At 40.0% G+C, this 20664-nt stretch overlaps 1 protein-coding gene across 5 annotated transcripts in view; it reads right to left on the minus strand.

Annotated features, from left to right (window-relative positions):
• Nucleotides 1-1563: 1563 nt before the first annotated feature.
• Nucleotides 1564-20664, minus strand: part of cln8 (CLN8 transmembrane ER and ERGIC protein) — a 39455-nt gene continuing 20354 nt past the window's right edge. For 3 of the 5 annotated variants that reach the window (XM_048531043.2, XM_048531040.2, XM_048531045.2), the window contains exons 2-3: nucleotides 6917-7685; nucleotides 1564-6223 (exon numbers count right to left, since the gene is read on the minus strand). In XM_048531043.2, the coding sequence (XP_048387000.1) occupies nucleotides 5903-6223; nucleotides 6917-7480 (885 nt within the window). In that variant the 5' untranslated portion in view covers nucleotides 7481-7685 and the 3' untranslated portion in view covers nucleotides 1564-5902. Of the gene's footprint in view, nucleotides 6224-6916; nucleotides 7686-18527; nucleotides 18607-20664 lie in introns of all 5 variants that reach the window. The other 2 variants (XM_048531041.2, XM_048531042.2) reach the window with 1 other exon arrangement.

Here is a 20664-nt window from a genome sequence, read left to right on the forward strand (position 1 = left end):
TTTAGTGTCCTTGAGGTAATGTAACCTAATACCATAGAACACTGCTTGATCGGTTGGTAATTTTAAATCTGCGATAAATACCTTAACTTAGCAAAAAGTTAAGGGATATTGGCAAAAGGCAGATGAAAGGAATCAGGCCACAGATCAACTGTGATCTCACTGAATAGTCAAACAGACTTAAGTGGTTGAATGCCCTCCTCCTTTCCTATGTCCCTAGTTGTTTTTAATTTTTTTTTTAAATACATTGTTATAGCTAAGCATCTATCGAAGTGATAATCTTGTAGGTCAAAATAAATTGACACCTCTCCGCGTGAGAAGGCAGTCTTTTAGACAAGTTTGTATTTCTCTCACTAGGTGATGATTCCCTCTGCCATGATCCTAAATTGACCTGTCCCTGTTCTTCAGTATAATAAAGTGTTATCTTGTCACTTTTGATCTTGTGACCACAGATTCAAAGTGACATGGTGTTAGAAGCCATTGCCTCAAAAAGGGGGACGAATGGTGGCTATTCTCTGCTGCTAGGATAAAGATGATTTGTATCCCTTCATTAGATTTCAAGTTTGAAGATAAAACAATCAATGTGACACGTCTATTTAAATGTTTATATTTCCAGAGATATGAATGAGACTCATCTTTGCAGAAATTTACAAGTGACTTGATGCCTCAGACTCCATCCTGGTTAAAGGTAATTATCCATATCCTGTTTTTTTTAATAAAGTAAAATTATCCGTCATCATCATGGGTATATGATGGGAGTGTGATGAACACAAAAATGGCTGCAGCTCTTTTGCAAAAACAAACACAGCAACAGGCCATTCAGACCCTGGAAGTTGTTCTTCTACGCAATGAAATCAGAGCTGATCTATAATGTGACTCCTTCAGCCTGCCATGGCTCCATAAACATTTAACTTTCTCATTTACAAAATAAAAACTAAATTAGAAAATGATTAATCTAGCATTTACTGGTTTTTTTTTAAAATGGAAGAGGCTTTTATTCTTGGAAACCCTTTGCATGAAGGAGTGGTTCTTAAAATTAAAGCTGTGCCATTCAGGAGAGTTGTGATTTCTGCTTTGTCAATAAACAAAGTTCCTCTTTCCACCCCTTCTAAATAAAAATTCAATCAAAACATAGCTCTAAACTATGATACAAGGACAAGTCTAATTTAAGGAATCTCTTCCTTTAATCCAAGCTATGAACACCTAAACGCTGGTGAATCCGTGCTGTTCACCTCAAGGTCAATATATCTTCAAGATGTAATGACCAGAACAGTATTCCAGATGTCCTAATGTTAAAAGGTTAACCATCCTAGTTATAAAATGCCTTTTATCATTATTTCTCATTGAAATAAAGGCATTATAAAATTCAATTGCAAATTAAGTTCAGCACAGTTGGTCAATCTTAAAAGCAGACTGGATCTGTCTCTCATTAAGAACGTGAACATTTTGCCCTTTTTTAATTACATATTATAACCTGAAACATCTGAATTTTCAACTTCACACACACTTTCATAGAAGCTTCAATTTTTTGATGAACAGATTAATATACAAATGAGACCAGATATGAATGATTGAGCTGCTTTATTTTTTGTCAAATTATCATAGTGTATTATAGTCAGTCAATCACAGCAATAAAAATTTTAATACCTGCTGATAAAATTTTTTAAAAAGTGACAAGTTGGAGGAAGAAAGCCATTTTTTTGTTTAAATGCAGGAATATAAATCAGCTAACTCAGCCTGAAGCAGCTATCTTCAAAGTAGGTTTACTGCTTTTGTTTCACTCAGTAGCACCTCTCTGCCATTTACCCTTAGCCAATCTGGCCTATGGAACAAAGTAATTGAGAGAAGGCCATTTCCTCAAAGTCGTTCTCCATTTATGGATTAATCTAAGGAAGATATTAATTACACCAGCAACTGTCCTCCAAAGAATGAATGAAACAGATTACAAAACTTCAGCCCTTCCCATCCTGCAGTGTGAATGCCTGCTGCAAGCCACAGCTATGTTATCAAAATGATCTCCAAAAACAAAGTGCTGGAAAAAACACAGCAGGTCTGGTAGCATTAGGTACCCCTCTGCAGTCTTTGTTTTATCAAAATTATCAACTGAAGCATCAGCATGGAACACTGGCATCTTTGTTCCAACAATACATACTTCTATTTCTAGTTAGAGGTACATAGTACTAAAAAGGATAGTCAATACAACTTAACCCCAAATCTTTTCCATGGCAAAATGATCATAAGTCCAAAGCAGAAGTCTGTGGACTTTAATATACCCTTGCACCATCACTCAATACGGTCTATCATTGCAGGTTTCACAACCAGACACAAATTGGTAACAGTTTAAGATTAAAAACAATTAATAATGGTTTCTTTGACCTGGAGTTACACAGAAGATAGGAGAAGGCCATTCTGTCCTCATGGCTGATCGTTTAACTCAGTAGCCTAAATCCTGCTTCCTCCCCATAACCTTTGATTCCATTCACCAAAGTGCTATATCTAGTCGCATCTTGAATACATTCAACATTTTGACATCACCTACTTCTTGTGGTAATGAATTCCACAGGCAGACCACTGTTTTGGTGAAGTAATGTCTTCTCATCACCATCCTAAATCATCTACCCTGAATCCTCAGACTGTGACCCCTAGTTCTGGACACACCCACCATCAGGATCATCCTCCCTGCATCTACCCTGTCTAGTTCTGTTAGAATTTTATAACTGTGAGACCGCCGCCGCCGCCGCCCCCCCACCCACAAATTCGCCTGAATTCCAGTGAAAATAATCCTGACCTAGTCAATCTCTCCTCATACATCAGTCCTGCCATCTCCAGAATCAGCCTGGTAAACCTTTGCTGCACTCCCTTGAGCGCAACAGCATCCTTCCTCAGAAAAGGAGACCAAAACTGTACACAATATTCACCAATACCTTGTACAACTGCAACAACACATCCCTGCTTCTGTACTCGAAGCCTCTTGCAATGAGGCCAACATACTATTTGCCTTCTTTACCAACTGCTGCACCTGCATGCTTACCTTCAGTGACTAGTACACAAGGACACCCAGGTCCTGCTGCACACTCCCCTCTCTCAATTCACAGCCATTCAGGTTGTAATCTGCCTTGTTTTTAATTCCAAAATGAATAATCTCATTTGTCCAAATTATATTGCGTCTGCCATTGATATGCCCACTCACCAACCTGTACAGATCATGCTGAAGCATCTCTACATCATCATAGTTCACCCAACCACCCCACATAACATTGTATCATCTGCAAACTTGGAGATGTTACATTTTGTTCCCTAATCCAAATCATTAATATATATTGTCAAAAACCCCTTCATAATCAATGCTGAATCTGTCTAAACCTGCCATTGCTTTCTAAAAACACTGGTATAAGATTCTTGACAATGGACTCAAGAATTTTCCCCACTACAGATGTTAGGCTCACTGGTCTACAATTTAAAAAATAATTACAATTAACCAAGACTACTTATTCAGACAGTACCTTTAAAAAGGACAAAGCTAAGTAAGCAACTCACTATCACAAAAACACGTCAGACCACTGTGCAAAATGCTGTAGATTACATACATTGTTGAAATACAAAGTGTGATGTTTCTCTGAAGTGACAGATCCAACAGCATCAAAAGTGGAAAATTGCAGTTATAATCTACAGAGAATGCAAATCACAAGATCCTGGTTCTTTTTTTTGCCTTCTTTCAAGGCCAGCAATCATGGCTCAAATCTAACTGCCCTTCAGAAGGTGGTGAGCCACATTCTTGCACCACTACAGTCCACTTTTCCCAAATCAAAGTTTCCATAGCAGACACAAGTCTAATTAAGATGAAGCCCAAGCACAGCCAAATTATTGTTTAAAAACAAACAAAGCCAGTATATACACACACACACACACGTAGAGATATGATGATATCAACTCTAAAACAAAATGTCAACAATAAGTAGTCTTTGTTTATTGAATTGCATTCCATTGTCAAACCTTGGTGGATCTTCCAGCTAAAAATACACAAAAATGCACTTCAAATGAATCAATGCAGCACAAAGACAATCATTTGCTGAAACCCAGATGTTTAACAGCTGTCTGAAGTTACCAGACCAACTCCTGCATTAATTTGGGGCAGCGTGGTGGCTCTATCATTTGCACTGCTGCCTCCCAGTGCCAAGGACTTGGGTTTAGTTCCATCCTTGGGCAACTGTGTGTGGACTTTGTACATTCTCACCATGTATGTGTGGGTTTCTGCTGGGTGCTCCCATTTCCTCCCACAGTCCAAGACATGCAAGTTAGGTGGATTAGCCAAGCTAAATAATTTTTAGGGATGTGCAGGCTAGGTGGATTAGTCATGGGAAATGCAGGGATAAGGTAGGGAAAAGGGTCAATGTGGACCTGTTAGGCTAAATGGTCTGTTTCCACACAGTAGGGATTCTATGTCAATTTAAAAAAACCTTAATGGCATCCAGCCCTGCTTTACATGAAGTGCAGTCACTGCAATAATACAGGGTATACAGATGTTGATTTGAACACACATACAGCACACACAGCAGAGATAATGGGAACTGCAGATGCTGCAGAATCCAAGATAACAAAGATGGAGGGTCTAGGCCCGAAACGTCAGCTTGTGCACTCCTGAGTTGCTGCTTGGCCTGCTGTGTTCATCCAGCTCCACACTTTGTTATCCCACATACAGCACTTTGATAGTGAGCAGACATCCTGTTCTCTGCCATTGTTTTTGAGGAATACATTCTAACCAGGACATGGTGGATAACTAGGCCTAGTTCTTCTGCAAAACAATGGCATAGGATCGAGACTGGGCAGACAGAGTATCTGTTTCACATCTTGTTTGTAAAAGGAGACCTCAAACAGTACAGTACTTCAATGCTGCACTGAACTGTCAGCCTTGCGTTTATGCTCAAGTTTTGGAGTGAAACATGAATCCAGAGCATTCTGGGGAATCAGGGCTAACCAACTAAACAAGTGGTGGTAACAATGTAAAATATAGGTTTCACTGATCCACACCGGCATCTAGGCAATAAAATACTGAAATTCAAAAGTAAGACCAAAGATGTGCAGGTTAGGTGGATTGGCCATGCTGATATTGTCCGGAGTGTTCAGAGATGTCTAAGTTGGTTGGATTAGCCATGGTAAATGTGGGGTTGTGGGATGTGGTGGGGAGCTGGATCTGGGTGGGATGCTCTTCGAAGGGTCAGCGTCTTCTACACAGTAGGGGTTCTGTGATGTAATTATGACACCCTGTAGTATTATCACAAGGTAACAGCAGAATTTGGTTGATTCCATCCGTGAGGTTGGTACAATACACAGTTAGTGTAAATAGATCACATTACATCAACTTTCTCATGTAGAACATAAACAGCAAGGAATCCAAACAAGTTTGGGTGGCAAAATAAAGTTACTACTTACCACAAGTGCTTTGGAATTATTTTGCTACTTACGTTCTTTAGTTATGGAGATTTATTACTATTTTACAAACAGTTTTTCTCTAGAACATATTGGGCTTTCTTAAAGACTTAACTTACTTTGACACTACTCTTACGGTAAACTAAAATCTTCGGAGTGTGATGTCAGGCAAGTGCTCGAATTTTGGCAAGTAAATATTCACGTTGCTGCTTAAGCCAATCTCTGAACTTTGTTCGTCCAGATCCTTTTTTTGACCTGTCTGCATTCAGTTTGAAAGAAACTTATTCCATAATCTTGCTTGTATAAAAAGATCCATTTGTGATGAGATAATTAATACATACAGCCATGTTAGATGTCAGACTTGAAAGCCAGAGACATGAATATTAACATCATGGCATAGACTTGTAGATTTTAGCACATTAAGAACATTATTCTGCAGTTTAACTTATGCCCCCAAATTACAGTCTCATGTTTCAAGTCACGATGTTTTCTTCAAAACCTTCTTCACTTCGCCATTCATCCTCTTGCCAGTCTCCTTCTCTTTCACAAAGTTCCAGTCAACCGGGTTAAAAAGCTGCATTGTTTTCTTACGTGTCCAATGAGGATTGATTATGAAGGTCAGCAGGAAAAGTCCAGAAAAAAACAGCACTGCCTGTGGGACTGGTACGTGCAGTTTTATTATTTCAAAATTCTGCCAGCACACCCACCAAATATGATAGGTAAGGATCATACGACAGTGGAAGAGGTGAATCATGAGCCATTGGTTTAATTTCCAGAGAGGAAGATGTGCAAAACCAGCCTATAAAAAAGGAAGATCAAAACAAATAATGCAAATTAATTATTGTGGATGAAGATAAACTCAAACTCTGTCCTTGCTTCAACTGTATAATTATTTGACCCAGGTAAAAGCAGCACTTCTTAGAATTAAATCTTGAAGTCAATGTAAGTCAAATTTTCATATAAACTAAAACTCCAAGGTTACAAATTAATCAAAGATCTACTCTATAATGGAAACCAAAATGGTACCTTTTTGTCTATGTGTTTGAACAGTTATTTTCACGCTTTTTGCACAAAAAGGCAAACTTTTTGAAAAGTACTTCCTGATTTTAATATTAAATAATACAAGTTATGAATGAGTTTTTATGAGAATCACAAAATCTTTTTTTGGAAAATAATGATACTCCATAAATGTGCAACAAAACAGCCATGTAGTACCACAATGTTTCCATTGGAACTGCTGATCGATTAGAAATCAGTTTTCAAGCATACACTGAAGCTAAGGAATGCTAATATTTTAAATTCAAATGCAGATCTACCCTAATTCAAATTTAATTGGCATTAATCAGTTTCTTGCTCTGAAGAATGATCCAAAAACACAAATGTCTTTGACCTTCTGAAATGTATTCTAAATTCGAACAAGGCTAAAAAGGAACAGTTATTTTGTTCCCTTTATATGCATATTTTATATTTGCAGCAACATGAATACTCTTACCTTCAGCAAGATCCAAGAAATGCAAGTGAATGGAGTGCTCATTTCCAACAATAATATCATCATGGGCAAATAATGACCTATATTGTCCCACATCAAATTGGTGGCAAAACCAGTAATGGCAAAAAAGTGATGGACAGCCAAAGCCATATCAAATGTTTTGAAAACTGCATTGGACCCATGAAGAGCTGCGTTTTCCAACATAAAGAAGCCAATTGCTGTTAAGATATTGAACCAACACCAGTTCCGTTGCCCTAAAATCTTGTCAGCGTGCAATTCTGAATCTTTGAGGAGAGCCCAAAGACCGGCAACCATGCTCTGAATTCCAAAAACCCCACGAGTGACAGCAAGATTCCAGAAGACCTTCTCTTTTGCAGGCAGAGAACAATAGGTTGCAGACAATACAAGGCATAACACATGTGAAAGAATGAATATTGTGAAATAGAATAGGAAGCCAGCAGCAATCACAGTGCAACGTACATTCCAAGAAGAATAGTTCATGTCAAAAATGTTTCCTGGAGTGTCCACCTCATGGAAGGAATTCATTTTGTCAACTGAAGTGATCATATTTAATCAAGGTTTGTATTGTAATGAATTTAATTTTTGGTTTGATAACTCTGTAGTTCAAGCACTTGAATTATAAAGTTAGGTAACTTCAGTCAAGAAAATTCAAGTGCAAAGAAACAAAATTTGTTGTCACAGCCAAAGTATCTGATCAGAAGTCCATCCACATTTATCATTAACATCAAGATGCTGGGTAATTACAAATCACCTAAAAGGGGAAAAAAATGTTCACGATTAACATATCAGAAAGGTCAACGAATTGCAGCATACTTCACAACTACTTTACAGGCAAGTTACAAATATAACTTCCTTCCAATTTAATTCCTGCCCCTTTCCCTCCCCTCCAAAATAGTGGTTTATTCTTAGTGACTTGTAATGGTAAAATACACAAAAGAACTGCAGATGTTGGAAATCAGAAACAAAAACAGAAAAACTCAGTAGGTCTGGCATCATCTGTGGACAGAAATCAGATGTTAACGTTTGGGTCCGATGACTCTACTGCAGAATGGACTGTAAATGGTTAGTTTTCTAATACATAACCAGCCTTCATATTTAAGACGTAACTCAGTTGACAATTAGCAAATTACGTGGTAGGCAGAGTGTCATAATACCAATCCTGATTCTGCCTTTACTTGAAATACTTTTTTCCTCCAGCAGTGATCATTGCATAGCAGTCAAAGAAAAATATTAAATTTTCCCTGACCCTAATCCGATATTAAATCCAACAGCCCCACTGTTCTTACTGAAATTGCTCAGCAGAATGAAACTTGTACTTCAAACTGATGATCCACATGTAGATTCCACTGGATATAGGAGACACCCACTTAGCCTCAGAACAGTGGTTGGTGGTGATGAGTGGGAGAAATCAATCTTAAAAACTTCTTTAATTGGCCATGGCTCTCTTTACCCATTTGGTATTTTTACCAAATAGGAATTTGTTTATTTTGAGAAACGAGCACGATTCTTTAACTGCTAGCCACTGCCCATCTATTGTGAAATCTTCACATGAATTTTCTTATCCATCATAGCAAAAAACTCTTCCTCAAAGATTAATAAATGACCTAGTTTAGATTTAAGATGGGTCTTCTGACTAAACTACACCTTTTCCAAATTTAATAGAAAATTCTAACATACTATGATCCGCATTCCCTAAGGATTCCTTAACAAGATTACTAATTAGACATTCCTTAATGCATAATGCAAGATGTAAATTGGCCTATGCCCTAATTGATTCCTCAACATTGAGTAAACTCAAATGTATTCCAGAACTCTTCCTCCAAAGCATTATGCTCATTAGATTTATGCCAACTATATGCAGATCTATGTCACCCATGATTATTGCCTTGCCTTGCTACATGGACTTCAAATTTCCAGATTATACCTTGAACTGCACTACCACTACTGTTTAGTGGCCTAAAAACAACTCCAACCCACGTTGCTGCCCTTGCTATTTCCCAACTCTGCCCGAACAGATCTTCCATCCTGTTCTTCAGTTCAGAGATCTTCTCGCTAATAGATTGATCCCACCTTCTAAGCACACGACTCCACCTCCTCTTCCTTTTTCCCATCTCTCCTAAATGTCACAAATACCCATTCATATTCAGTTCTCAATCGTGGTCTTAATTTTGCACTACGTGAATTCCAGCTTGTGTTTCCACCCCTCTGAAAAGCTAGTTTAAATCCCATCTGTCAGCACCAGATAATCTACCTGCAATATTAGTTCCAATCCTGCTATGTGTAACCCATCTCCTTGTATAAATTCCACCTGCCTCAGAACCAGCCCCAATGTCCCAGAAATATAAACTCCTTTTTACTGCACGAATTTTCCAGCTTGTATGTTTATTTGTGCAATCTTCCTGCTTCTATACTCATTGCTACAATATGTTGGGGAGCAATCTTGTGATGACAGCTTACAGGTCCTGCTTTTTAATCACTTACCTAAATTTTCTTTTAAGGGCCTCATCCCACTGGTTAATTGTTGCCAATGCTGGGCATAATATTTGCCTCCCCCTCTAAGTAATACCTTGTAGGTACTCTTTGACGTCCTTAGCCCTGGTGCAAGGGAGGCAATATTCCACCTTGGGATTACATCCATAGCCACAGAAATGTGTCTGGTTCGACCAACTATTAAATAACCTACCACAATTGCCCTTCCACTCTTCTCCTGCTTCCTGCATTCTGCTCTAACTGAGGTAACTTTTGAGTGCCAAGTTTGTGGCATTATTGTGAACCATCATCCTCATCAGTACCCAAAATGAAAAAAAGGTAGTGAGCAAGATAGACTCAGGGAACGAGGAGCAAACTACTGTAGATAGTGGAATCTGTACTAAAAACAAAAAATGCGAGAGATCACAGCAGGTCTGGCAGCATCCATGGAGAGGGAGCAAGCTAATGGTGAGCGTCTAGATGTCTCTTCATCAGAGCTGGAATGAAACGTGGAGGGGCCAGGACTTAGGCAATGAGGGGAAGCGGGGTTTAGAATGCAGGGAGAGAATGGCTGTTGATAGAACAAAGAAAGAAAATTACAGCACAGGAACAGGCCCTTCGGGCCTCCAAGCCCGCGCTGATCCAGATCCCCTATCTAAACCTGTCACCTATTTTCCAAGGATCTGTAATCCTCAGCTCCCTGCCCATTCATGTATCTGTCTAGATACATGACGCTAAATGACGCTATCGTGCCCACCTCTACCACCTCCACTGGCAATGCTTTCCAGGCACCCATCACCTTCTGCGTAAAGAACTTTCCACGCATATCTCCCTTAAATGCTTACCCTCTCTCCTTGAAATCATGACCCCTAGTAATTGAGTCCCCCACACTGGGAAAAAGCTTCTTGCTATCCACCCTGTCTATACCTCTCATGATTTTGTAGATCTCAAATCAGGTCCCCCCTCCCCTCAACCTCCGTCTTTCTAACGTAAATAATCCTAATCTACTCCACCTTTCTTCATAGCTAGTGCCCTCCGTACCAGGCAACATCCTGGTGAACCTCTCTACACCCTCTCCAAAGCGCCCACATCCTTTTGGTAATGTGGCGACCAGAACTGTACACAGTATTCCAAGTTCAAATAATGTCAAAAAAATCTGAACTATCAACACCATTTCTTGCCCAGAACTACACACCACACTCCTCCCACTGTTGCATAAATGCTGCCGCTCCACATCTCACTTTTGCTCTGATGAAGAGTCATCTAGACTTAAAACATTAGCTTGCTCCCTCTCAATGGATGCTGCCTGACCCGGTGATCTTCAGCACTTTGTTTTCAAACTCGAGGAACTGCTGGTCTATCTGCCTGGTCTTTCTAGATTGCTTAGCATTCCCTCCCTCACTGCCTAACCTTAATTTGCACTAACCATTTTGATGAATCATCCACACAGTTATCAGCTTTGCAATGCACCAGTGACTCCAGCTGCTGCTTGAGTTCAGAAACCCAGACCTCAAGTTTTTGCAGCTGGAGGCAACAAATCTGTCTCTGGTGGCAAGGAGCAGCAAGGGGAAGCCATGGCTCTGTTTCTAATTTGGATTAGTTGCTATGACAAGCCATACAGAGGACAATCTTTGGGAACAGCACTGAAACATTACAGCAGACCTCAAAGAACTAAACTTTAATTACAGGAGTGGAGATCATGCTCACTTGAGGGAAAAATATCTAACTGGAGAACTGAGAAGAATTGATACATCGCTAAGAGTTCCATTGACCAGTAAAAAAAACTTCATTTTCTTGATACCTGGTTTATGTTGTCAAATAGTTCTTCCAACCCACTAATATTCAGGATGTAACATATTGCACCAAAATACTTAATAACCTCAGCAAAAATCATTGGTATACGAAAGCATATTAGCCAATACTGTATGGTTGCAGTATTTAAATGTTACCAGCAGATGGTGCAAACAAACTGCATTAACACACCAGCAAGTGATACTCAAGCAGCAGTTTGAATGCTGGACTGGAATAATAGCTTTGAGAGTTTGTTTTACTTTAAATATTTCTGATGGAATAATCTCTAAAATGCAAGCCCCAGAACACAGTACTTTAGAGTCCTTGATTTACACTCCTTGATTCACTGGTGATGCTGTTTAGCATAAGTCAGGATGAGTGGCAGAGATTGTGTCCAATGGTGGCGGGGGGGGGGGGTCTGAACAGTCCCCACAGGTAACTTCCTGGAATAGCAAATATTTTGCCATTAATTTATTCACAGGATGTGGGTGTTGATAGCTAGATCAACATTTTTTGCCTATCTTTAATTGCTCTTCAGAATGTGATGGTGAGTTATCACATTGCCATCTCTGTAGTGAAGGCCCATTCACAATGCTATTAAGGAGGAAGTTTCTTATATTCCATGTGCATTTATGAGGCTTGTCAGGTGATAGAGAGTCACACAGCATGGAATAGACTGTTCGGTCCAAGCAGTCCATGCCGACCATAATCCCAAACAAATTAGTCCCACCTGATTGTGCTTTGGCCCATATCCCTTGAAACATTTATGTGCTTATCCAAATGACTTTTAAACATTGAAACTGTACCTACATCTACCACTTCCTCCAAGTCCAATCCGCATATGAACCACTCCGTTAAGAATAACGGCCCCTGGTGTCTTTTTAAATCCTTCTCCTCTCACCTTAAAAATATACACCCTTATCTTGGACCCCATACTCGGGGGAAAAGCGCCACTTTATCCATGCCCACCTTATTTTGTGAATCCCTATGTAGGCCGCCCTCAACTTCCAAAGTCCCAACCTATCAGAAGAGCTTATGTTCTGAGTAAGGTCACTGGACACAAAATGTTAACTGATATTTTTTCCTTCACAGATGCTGCCAAACCTGCTGAGCTTTTCCATTGACTTCTATTTTTGTTCCCAGCCTATCCAGCCTCTCATTATAACTCAACGTTCCATTCCCAGCAACATTCCAGTAAATCTTTTCTGAAGAACATTCTCCAGCTTAATAATATCCTTCCTATAACGGGGCAAACAGAATAGGACAGAGTATTCCAGGAGAAGCTTCACCAACATCCTGTACAACCTCAACATGACTTCCCAACTCCTTTGCTCAAAGGACTGAGCAAAGGCGGCATGTGTCCGAAATACCTTTTATCCAACAGTCCACGTGACACAAATTTCAGTGAACTATCAACCTAAACTCCTCAGTCTCTGTTCCACAAAGCTATACAAAGCCCTACCTTTAATTTATCCACATTAAACTCCATCTGCCACTCCTCAGCCCACTTACCCAACTGATCAAGATCTCTCTGTAACCTTAGATAACCTGCTTCAACGTCCAATATACCACTAATTTTGGTGTTGGCAGTTATTTTAGACCAAGACTGTATTGAGGTTTGAAAATGTGGTCTTGGCATAACCCAAATTGAACATCAGCAGGGGAAACAGTGGTAATGCCACCAGACCAGTAATCCAGAAACTCGGGTTGATGTTTTGGGGAGATAGGTTTGAATGCCACCGCGACAAATCTGAATGCAACCACTTAACTACGGATGATTATTGTAAAAATCTATTTAACTTGTTTTAAAGAGTGAAATCTGTCATTTTACCCATATGTGACATACATTCTCTTTGGGCAATGAAATATGTTGTCCTTACTTGTTGTTGCCTATACGTGACTCTTAACTGACATCTGACAAGCTCTCACAAGCCACTCCAATCTAGGGGCAATTTGGAATGGGAAATAAACACTAGTCTGGATAGTGATGCCAATATCCTATGAACAAGTGGGGGAAAAGGACACTGGAGCAGGAGGGGGAGGATCCAGTTGTTGTGGTCACGTTGGGATTAACAACACAGGCAAAGCTAGGGTATAGGACCTGTTCAGGGATTATCAAGCACTAGGAAAGAAATTGAAGTACAGGTCCTCAAGGGTCATAATCTCCGGATTACTGCCTGAGCCGTGTGCCAATTGGCATAGGGAAAAGAAAATTAGGGAAGTAAACACGTGGCTAAGGGATTGGTGTGGGAAAGAGGGATTCCATTTCATGGGGCATTGGCATCAGTTTTGGAACTGGTGGGGGATCTGTTCTGCTGGGATGGTCTCCACCTGAACCGATCTGGAACCAGTGTTCTAGCTAAAAGGATAAATAGGGTGGTCAGTAGGACTTTAAAATTCTGAGTCGGGGGTGGGGGGGGAAGCAAAAGTGACAGGGAGTATGAAGTTAAATGGAAAGATAAGCAACAGAATAGCATGTGTAGAGGTGGGTTTAAGCTTGAGGCAGACTAGGAATACAGCAAAAAGGATAGCTTAAGACATCTTAGGATTTCCAATATCTCTAATAATGATAAGAAAGTTAGCATTAAGGCACTTTATCTAAATGCTCGTAGTATTTGCAACAAAGTAGATGAATTAACAGCACAAATCCTCTTGAATGATTATGATGTGGTAGACATCAAAAAGACATGGTTGTAGGGAGTTCGGGACTGGCAGTTAAACATCCAAGGATTCACAACTTATCGAAAAGACAGGAAGGTGGGCAGAGGGGCCTTGTTAGTTAAGAATGAAATTAAATCTACCGCACTGAATGGCATCGGGTCAGAGGATGTGCAGTCTGTGTGGGTGGAGTTGAGGAACCACAAAGGCAAAAAAAAACATAATGGGAGTTATGTACAGACCTACTAACAGTGATCAGGACCAGGGGCGCAAGATGCACCAGGAAATAGATAGGGCATATCAGAAAGGCAAGGTCACGGTGATCATGGGGGACTTCAATATGCAGGTGGACTGTGTAAATACTGTTGCCGGTGGATCCAAAGAAAGGGAACTCATGGAATGTTGCAGGATGGCTTTTTGGAACAGCTTGCGATGGAGCCCACAAGGGAGCAGGCTATTCTGGACTTAGTGCTATGTAATGAGCCAGACTTTATAAAAATCATAAAGTAAGGGAACTCTTAGGAGGCAGCGAACATATGGTAGAGTTCAGTCTGCAGTTTGAAACGGAGAAGGCAAAATCCGATGTAATGGTATTACAGTTAAATAAAGGTAATTACAGGGGCATGAGAGAGGAATTGATGAAAATTGACTGGAAGCAGAGCCTAGAGGGGGAAGACAGTAGAGCAACAATGGCAGGAGTTTCTGGGTGTAATTGAGGACACAGTACAGAGGTTCATTCCAAAGAAAAGAAAGATTATCTGGGGTGGGATTAGACAGCCATGGCTGACAAAGGAAGACAGGAAATGTATCAAAGAACAAGAGACAGCCTATAAAGTGGCCAAGTGCACTGGGAAATCAGAAGTTTGGGAAGGCTACAAAAACAAACAGAGGATAATAAAGAGAGAAATAAGGAAGGAGAGGATCAAGTATGAAGGTAGGCTAGATAGTAATATTAGAAATTTTAGTAAAAGCTTCTTTTAGTGCATAAGAAACAAACGAGAGGTAAAAGTAGACAGTGGGCCGTTCCAAAGTGATGCTGGAAGGCGAGCGATGGGAGATAAGGAAATAGCTGAAGAACTTAAGTACTTTGCCTAATTGTTGGCATACTACTTGTGTTCACAGTGAAAGACATGAGTAGTATGCCAACAATCGGAGAGCCAGGGGCCAGAGTTGAGTATGGTAGGCATTACAAAAAGAGAAAGTGCTAGAAAAGCTAAAAGGTCGAAAAATTGATAAATCTCCTGGTCCCAATGGGCTACATCCTAGAGTTCTGAGGGAGGTGGCTGAGGAAATAGCAGAGGCTTTTGTTGTGATCTTTCAAAAGTCACTGGAGTCTGGGAAAGTCCCAGATGATTAGAAAATTGCTGTTGTAACCCCCTTGTTTAAGAAAAGAGCAAGGCAAAAGATCGAAAATTATAGGCCAATTAGCCTAACCTCGGTTGTTGGTAAAATTCTAGAATCCATCGTTAAGGATGAGATTTCTAAATTCTTGGAAGTGCAGGGTCAGATTAGAACAAGTCAACATGGATTTAGCAAGGGGAGGTCGTGCCTGTCAAACCTGTTAGAATTCTTTGAAGAGGCAAGTAGGTTAGACCAAGGAAACCCAGTAGATGTTATCTATCTAGACTTCCAAAAGGCCTTTGATAAGGTGCCTCACGGGAGGATGCTGAGCAAGTTGAGGGCCCATGGTGTTTGAGGTGAGCTACTGGCTTGGATTGAGGATTGGCTGTCTGACAGAAGGCAGAGTGTTGGGATAAAAGGCTCTTTTTTGGAATGGCAACCGGTGACGAGTGGTGTCCTGCACGGTTCAGTGTTGGGGCCGTAGCTGTTCACCTTATATTCATCATCTGGATAAAGGGACTGGGGGCATTCTGGCGAAGTTTGCCAATGGTACGAAGATAGGTGGACAGGCAGGTAGTACTGAGGAGGTGGGAAGGCTGCAGAAAGATTTAGACAGTTTAGGAGAGTGGTCCAGGAAATGGCTGATGAAATTCAACGTGAGCAAATGCGAGGTTTTGCACGTTGGAAAAAAGATTACAGGCATGGACTATTTTCTAAACAGTGAGAAAATTCATAAAACAGAAGTACAAAGGGATCTGGGAATGTTGGTCCAGGATTCTCTAAAGGTTAACTTGCAGGTAGATTCCGTGATTAAGAAAGCGAATGTAATGTTGTCGTTTATCTCAAGAGGGTTGGAATATAAAAGCAGTGATGTGCTTCTGAGGCTCTCCAAAGCTCTAGTTAGGCCCCATTTAGAATACTGTGTCCAATTTTGGGCCTCACACCTCAGGAAGTACATACTGGTGCTGAAGCATGTCCAGCAGAGACCCACACGAATGATCCCTGGAATGGTAGGTTTAACGTATGATGAATGGCTAAGGATCCCGGGATTGTATTCATTAGAGTTGAGAAGGTTGAGGGAGATCTAATAGAAACTTACAAAGATAATGTATGGCTTAGAAAGGGTGGACGCTGTGAAGTTGTTTCCATTAGGCGGGGAGACTCTGACCCATGGGCACAGCCTTAGAATTAGAGGTGGTAAATTTAAAATGGAAATGAGGAGACATTTCATCAGCCAGAGAGTGGTGGGCTTGTGGAATTCATTGCCACAGTGTGTAGTGGAGGCCCCTATGTTAGATGCCTTCAAGGCAGAGATCGATCAATTCTTGATCTCAAGGAATCAAGGGCTATGGGGAGAGTGCAGGGAAGTGGAGTTGAAATGCCCATCAGCCATCATTTAAATGGTGGAGTGGACTCGATGGGCCGAATGGCCTTACTTCTACTCCTATGTCTTATGGTCTTAAAAGCAGGCAGGTTATCGGTCAGCAAGTGTGTTTTATAACACTGTCAACTATACCTTCTATCACTTTGCTGACAAGGCAGTAATTAACCTGTTCTTCACAGTCAGAACATGCCTGGGCTATTTTCCACATTGTTGGGTAAACGGCATTGTAGCTGGAACAACTTGATCAAGTTTGTGCTAGTTCTGAAATTGGGCTTCAGTCCTACCACTGTAAGGATTCATAGCTTTTGCGGTCTCCAACACCTTATAGCTGATTCGTGATACCTCAGTGAAAAAAATGAACTTAGAGCTGTCATCTTGGATGCTGGTGACTCACTTGGGGGCCAAGATGGATAATCCACTTGATAATGCTGACTGAAAATTAGTGCAAAACCATCAGGATTTCAAAGATATTATAAAGGTAGGCACTGATTCTGTGTAAAACCTTCCAGGGTTTAAACAGCAAGCTTGAAACTTTTTTTTTGGGGGGGGGGGGGGGGGAAAGAAGCAGAAAGTCCACCTGTATAAACCACTGCAGGAGCACACTTGCTGGTGGTTTGAACCTACAATGTAAATTGAGAGATTTGTATGTAAACTTACTTATTTCAAGTTTGACTTTCTGGTTTTGTGTCAGTACCCTATGGATTTTGTACATCAAAACTTAAGTATTTTTTGTTGCCATGGTTATTTGTTTGAAAACAGTTTGTGAAGCTTGCTTTGAGTGAATGGATTTTGTGCACCACTAATGGAATTTTTATTTATCTTTGATTGTTTTGCAACTCAGCAAAGTACGTAATGGGGCCTCAAGGTTTTTCAAAGACATCTGGAACTTGTTTTTATAGCCTAAATGAAATACCCACAGATTAGAGGGGGTAGATTTTAGTTTCAATTTTACTTGCAGCTTTGAGCAATCCTATGAAATCCTTAGAATAGGATGGTTATACAGATCCATGCTCCTGAGAAGGGAAGGGTATATAGTGAACTAGGGTACCTTAGAGTGAAGAGTCAGCAATAGCCTCAGACCAAAAGTGTTGAGATAAATCCCTGAAGAGGTTATTTGAAGTTCAGTACATTTAATCTCAGTTTCAAGTAGTAATTATCTGCAGCTCCAATCTAAAAGTTGAAGTCATAAGTGACTTAAACCTATCAAGGGGTAAGATACCGGACCTCTGGTGAGTATTGTACATGTGATATTCTTAGTATAGTACCAGAGCTGTGTTCAGTGCTGTAAAAAAGCTTAGTTTTGAATTTCAATTTATGAAGGAGTATTTTGGGATCAATGGGAATATACTTGCATCTAAGAATGTAGGCTTCAAAATTGAATTTGTATTATAAAGAAGAGGTTTTGATTTATTCTATTCTATCCTAACTTGTTTCACAATAAACTTTTGTTTTAGCAATGCCTACAGCGTTGAATATTTAAGCTTGTGAATGGCCACTTCATTAAAACCAAAAACAAATCAGAAGCCTGGCTCGACAGGTCGTGTGTGTCTTGGAACTGACATGCCTGGTAATAACATCAGTGGCAGTCACAACAAATCCACCTTATCGCCATCATTTCAAAATGCTTTTTAAATTTAGCCATAGTTATTGAGCATCGTCTGTCTTGACATCAGGCCAAATTCTGTAAAATTTTAGTTTTCATATCCACATGGAAAAGACGGGGATTCTGTATCGCTTCAGGAGATTCTTCCTATCCTTTAGTTTCAACGCTTCACAGGTGCATACCATAATAGTGTAATTTCAAAATATCACAAAAAATTCGAAAGTTACTTCTTAATTTAGAACTTCGACTAGAATTTGGAATAGTCCTTTTAAAGTGTCCAAAGATATGTGCTATGTAACCTCAGAATGCCCCGACAATGAAACTTTTGGCCTTGTTAGGATACTCACCAGTTCCTTGTGAAGTGTCGAGTTATTTTTGGAAACAGTGAGGTAAAACTGGATGCCTGAAAAATACGTGCTGCTAAATCTGAAAGATATTTTAAGAGATATTCCTGTATTTTTCCAAAAAAAAAGTAGTTTTCACACAGCTGAATACAACTGCCATTCTAACTGTAAGAGTGATAATCCTCAGGCAGTTGGTTTACAAATTACATCAATTAAACATCAATATAATTAAATGCTATATGGTGTACATTTCTTGAAAAAAAATGGACTAATAAGGCACACAGCACTCAGTTTCAATTTTGAGTTTCGCACCTTTCATGCCATCAGGTGCTTACCATACTTTAGAATGATATATTTTTGCACTGAACACCTAAATTGGAGCTACTCAAAACAGCTTGTCAATCTAAATTAGGTTTATTAAGTAATACCACTCCTCTATGCAAGCTAATTGTTACTACCCCTGAACATATGCAAGTTCCATTCTGAGAGTCAGCTATAGGTGTCTTTCTAACTTCTACCGGCAGCTAACCTACATTTTTCTATGGGCAGCTTCCATTACTACCACATTGGTTTGACTGAGCTTGCAGAAATGGTTGCTGGCATCTGAGTAGGTAAAATCCTACTGGTATTCTTAGCTCCTGAGCAATCCAGCATGGCATTTTTTAAAATTTATGCAGGAGTATGTACAGCACAACAAAATAGGATTAGGCATTTCAGGATGGCCAGTCAGGAATTAACATCACATTGTGCAAGAGGCTGTCCCAGATGGTCACAATATCCTGTGGAGAGAAGTACCTCTACTAATGCAATTTATGCCACAGCAATTACATTAACTCTCTTACTGATGTGAAGATACAAATAGGTGTGGGAGGACAAAGTGCCCCTCAGCCATCCTGTCCATCACCTTGCAGCTGAGTCTATTCCTACAAAACCCTCAGCTTTGAAGATCTCTACCTGTGAATCTTTTGATAATCAACTAAAGTAGCTCAAGTTGAAGAAAACTGTCACATTTTATAAGCCCAAAATTACTAGCTTGGAATCTTTGTAGGTTTTCAAGCATGATATCATTTGCAAAGCAGCTCATGATCTCTTTCCTGCCAGGTTTCCATGGTTGTACTGAAGTCTTGGCAATTAGTATGTTCCTGGGCTTAAAACAGCATGATACTGTTCACCACCTACTTTTACACATGCAGATGAAGCTACCATTTTAATTCCAAACCCAACCACAGGGCTCACAAGAAGAATATGGTACAACAGATTTCCAACAAACACTGACCTCTTCCACCCAGAACTGGGGTACTATAGAGACCAAATCAGTCTCGTGAGTTCAAGGAAACTGAAGTATTCAGTTTTAAAAATGAAGACAGATACAATAGGCAAAATTCATTTATTTGCACTGAATTAAGTGTGGGTCTGCTATGTCTCTCCCTTAAAATACTGGCCACAATTTTGTGTTAAATGAAATAATCAGTCCATCATTACTCAGTATTATTAGACTGCATTAGATAGTTTACCTGTTTTAAGTACAAAAGAATTTCTGAACAGCTCATTAAAAAATATTTACTGCCAAAATCTCTGATGCTGAAAATTTGCTTCTTACAATTTCCTTTGGCTAAGAAAAACAAGATTATCACTTTTTTTTAATAAAAACAGCAGAGGCTAAACTATGTGCCCAACATTCCTAATTGTTCTTAGTCACAAAGGAGATTGGCGCGGGTTCAGTCACCTTGACAGTAACAATCCTGCTTGGCATTGCTGGTGCAAAAACCAACCGGGGCTCAAGGAGGCTCAAACAGGGGAGTCTTGTAACAGGCTAGTGAGTCAGATGGAGAGGAGGAGATTTCAAAACAGAAACCGTGCTGCTGAGAAGGTGGTCTACTTGGGTATCAGGAAGATGTCTCAGGAGCCATTTGATAGCACTTTGTAGGAGAAGTCCAGGGGTGCTAGAAAAGAATTCAGGCTAAAAAGCAGCTTTGGGAGTCACAACTGTTCAGTGCAGGTGAGAGTGAGGAAGTAGCGAGTACACAGGTAGTTTTTGCTTGATGCAGCTGACAGTTTCAGAGTGGACAGGAACCCTGATTGATGCAAGCATAGTGAAGTTAGCTGTTTACTCAAGGACTACAATTATGCCCATAGTTAG

Source organism: Stegostoma tigrinum, chromosome 4, assembly GCF_030684315.1.
Source record: "Stegostoma tigrinum isolate sSteTig4 chromosome 4, sSteTig4.hap1, whole genome shotgun sequence".
Classification (NCBI taxonomy): Eukaryota; Metazoa; Chordata; class Chondrichthyes; order Orectolobiformes; family Stegostomatidae; genus Stegostoma; species Stegostoma tigrinum.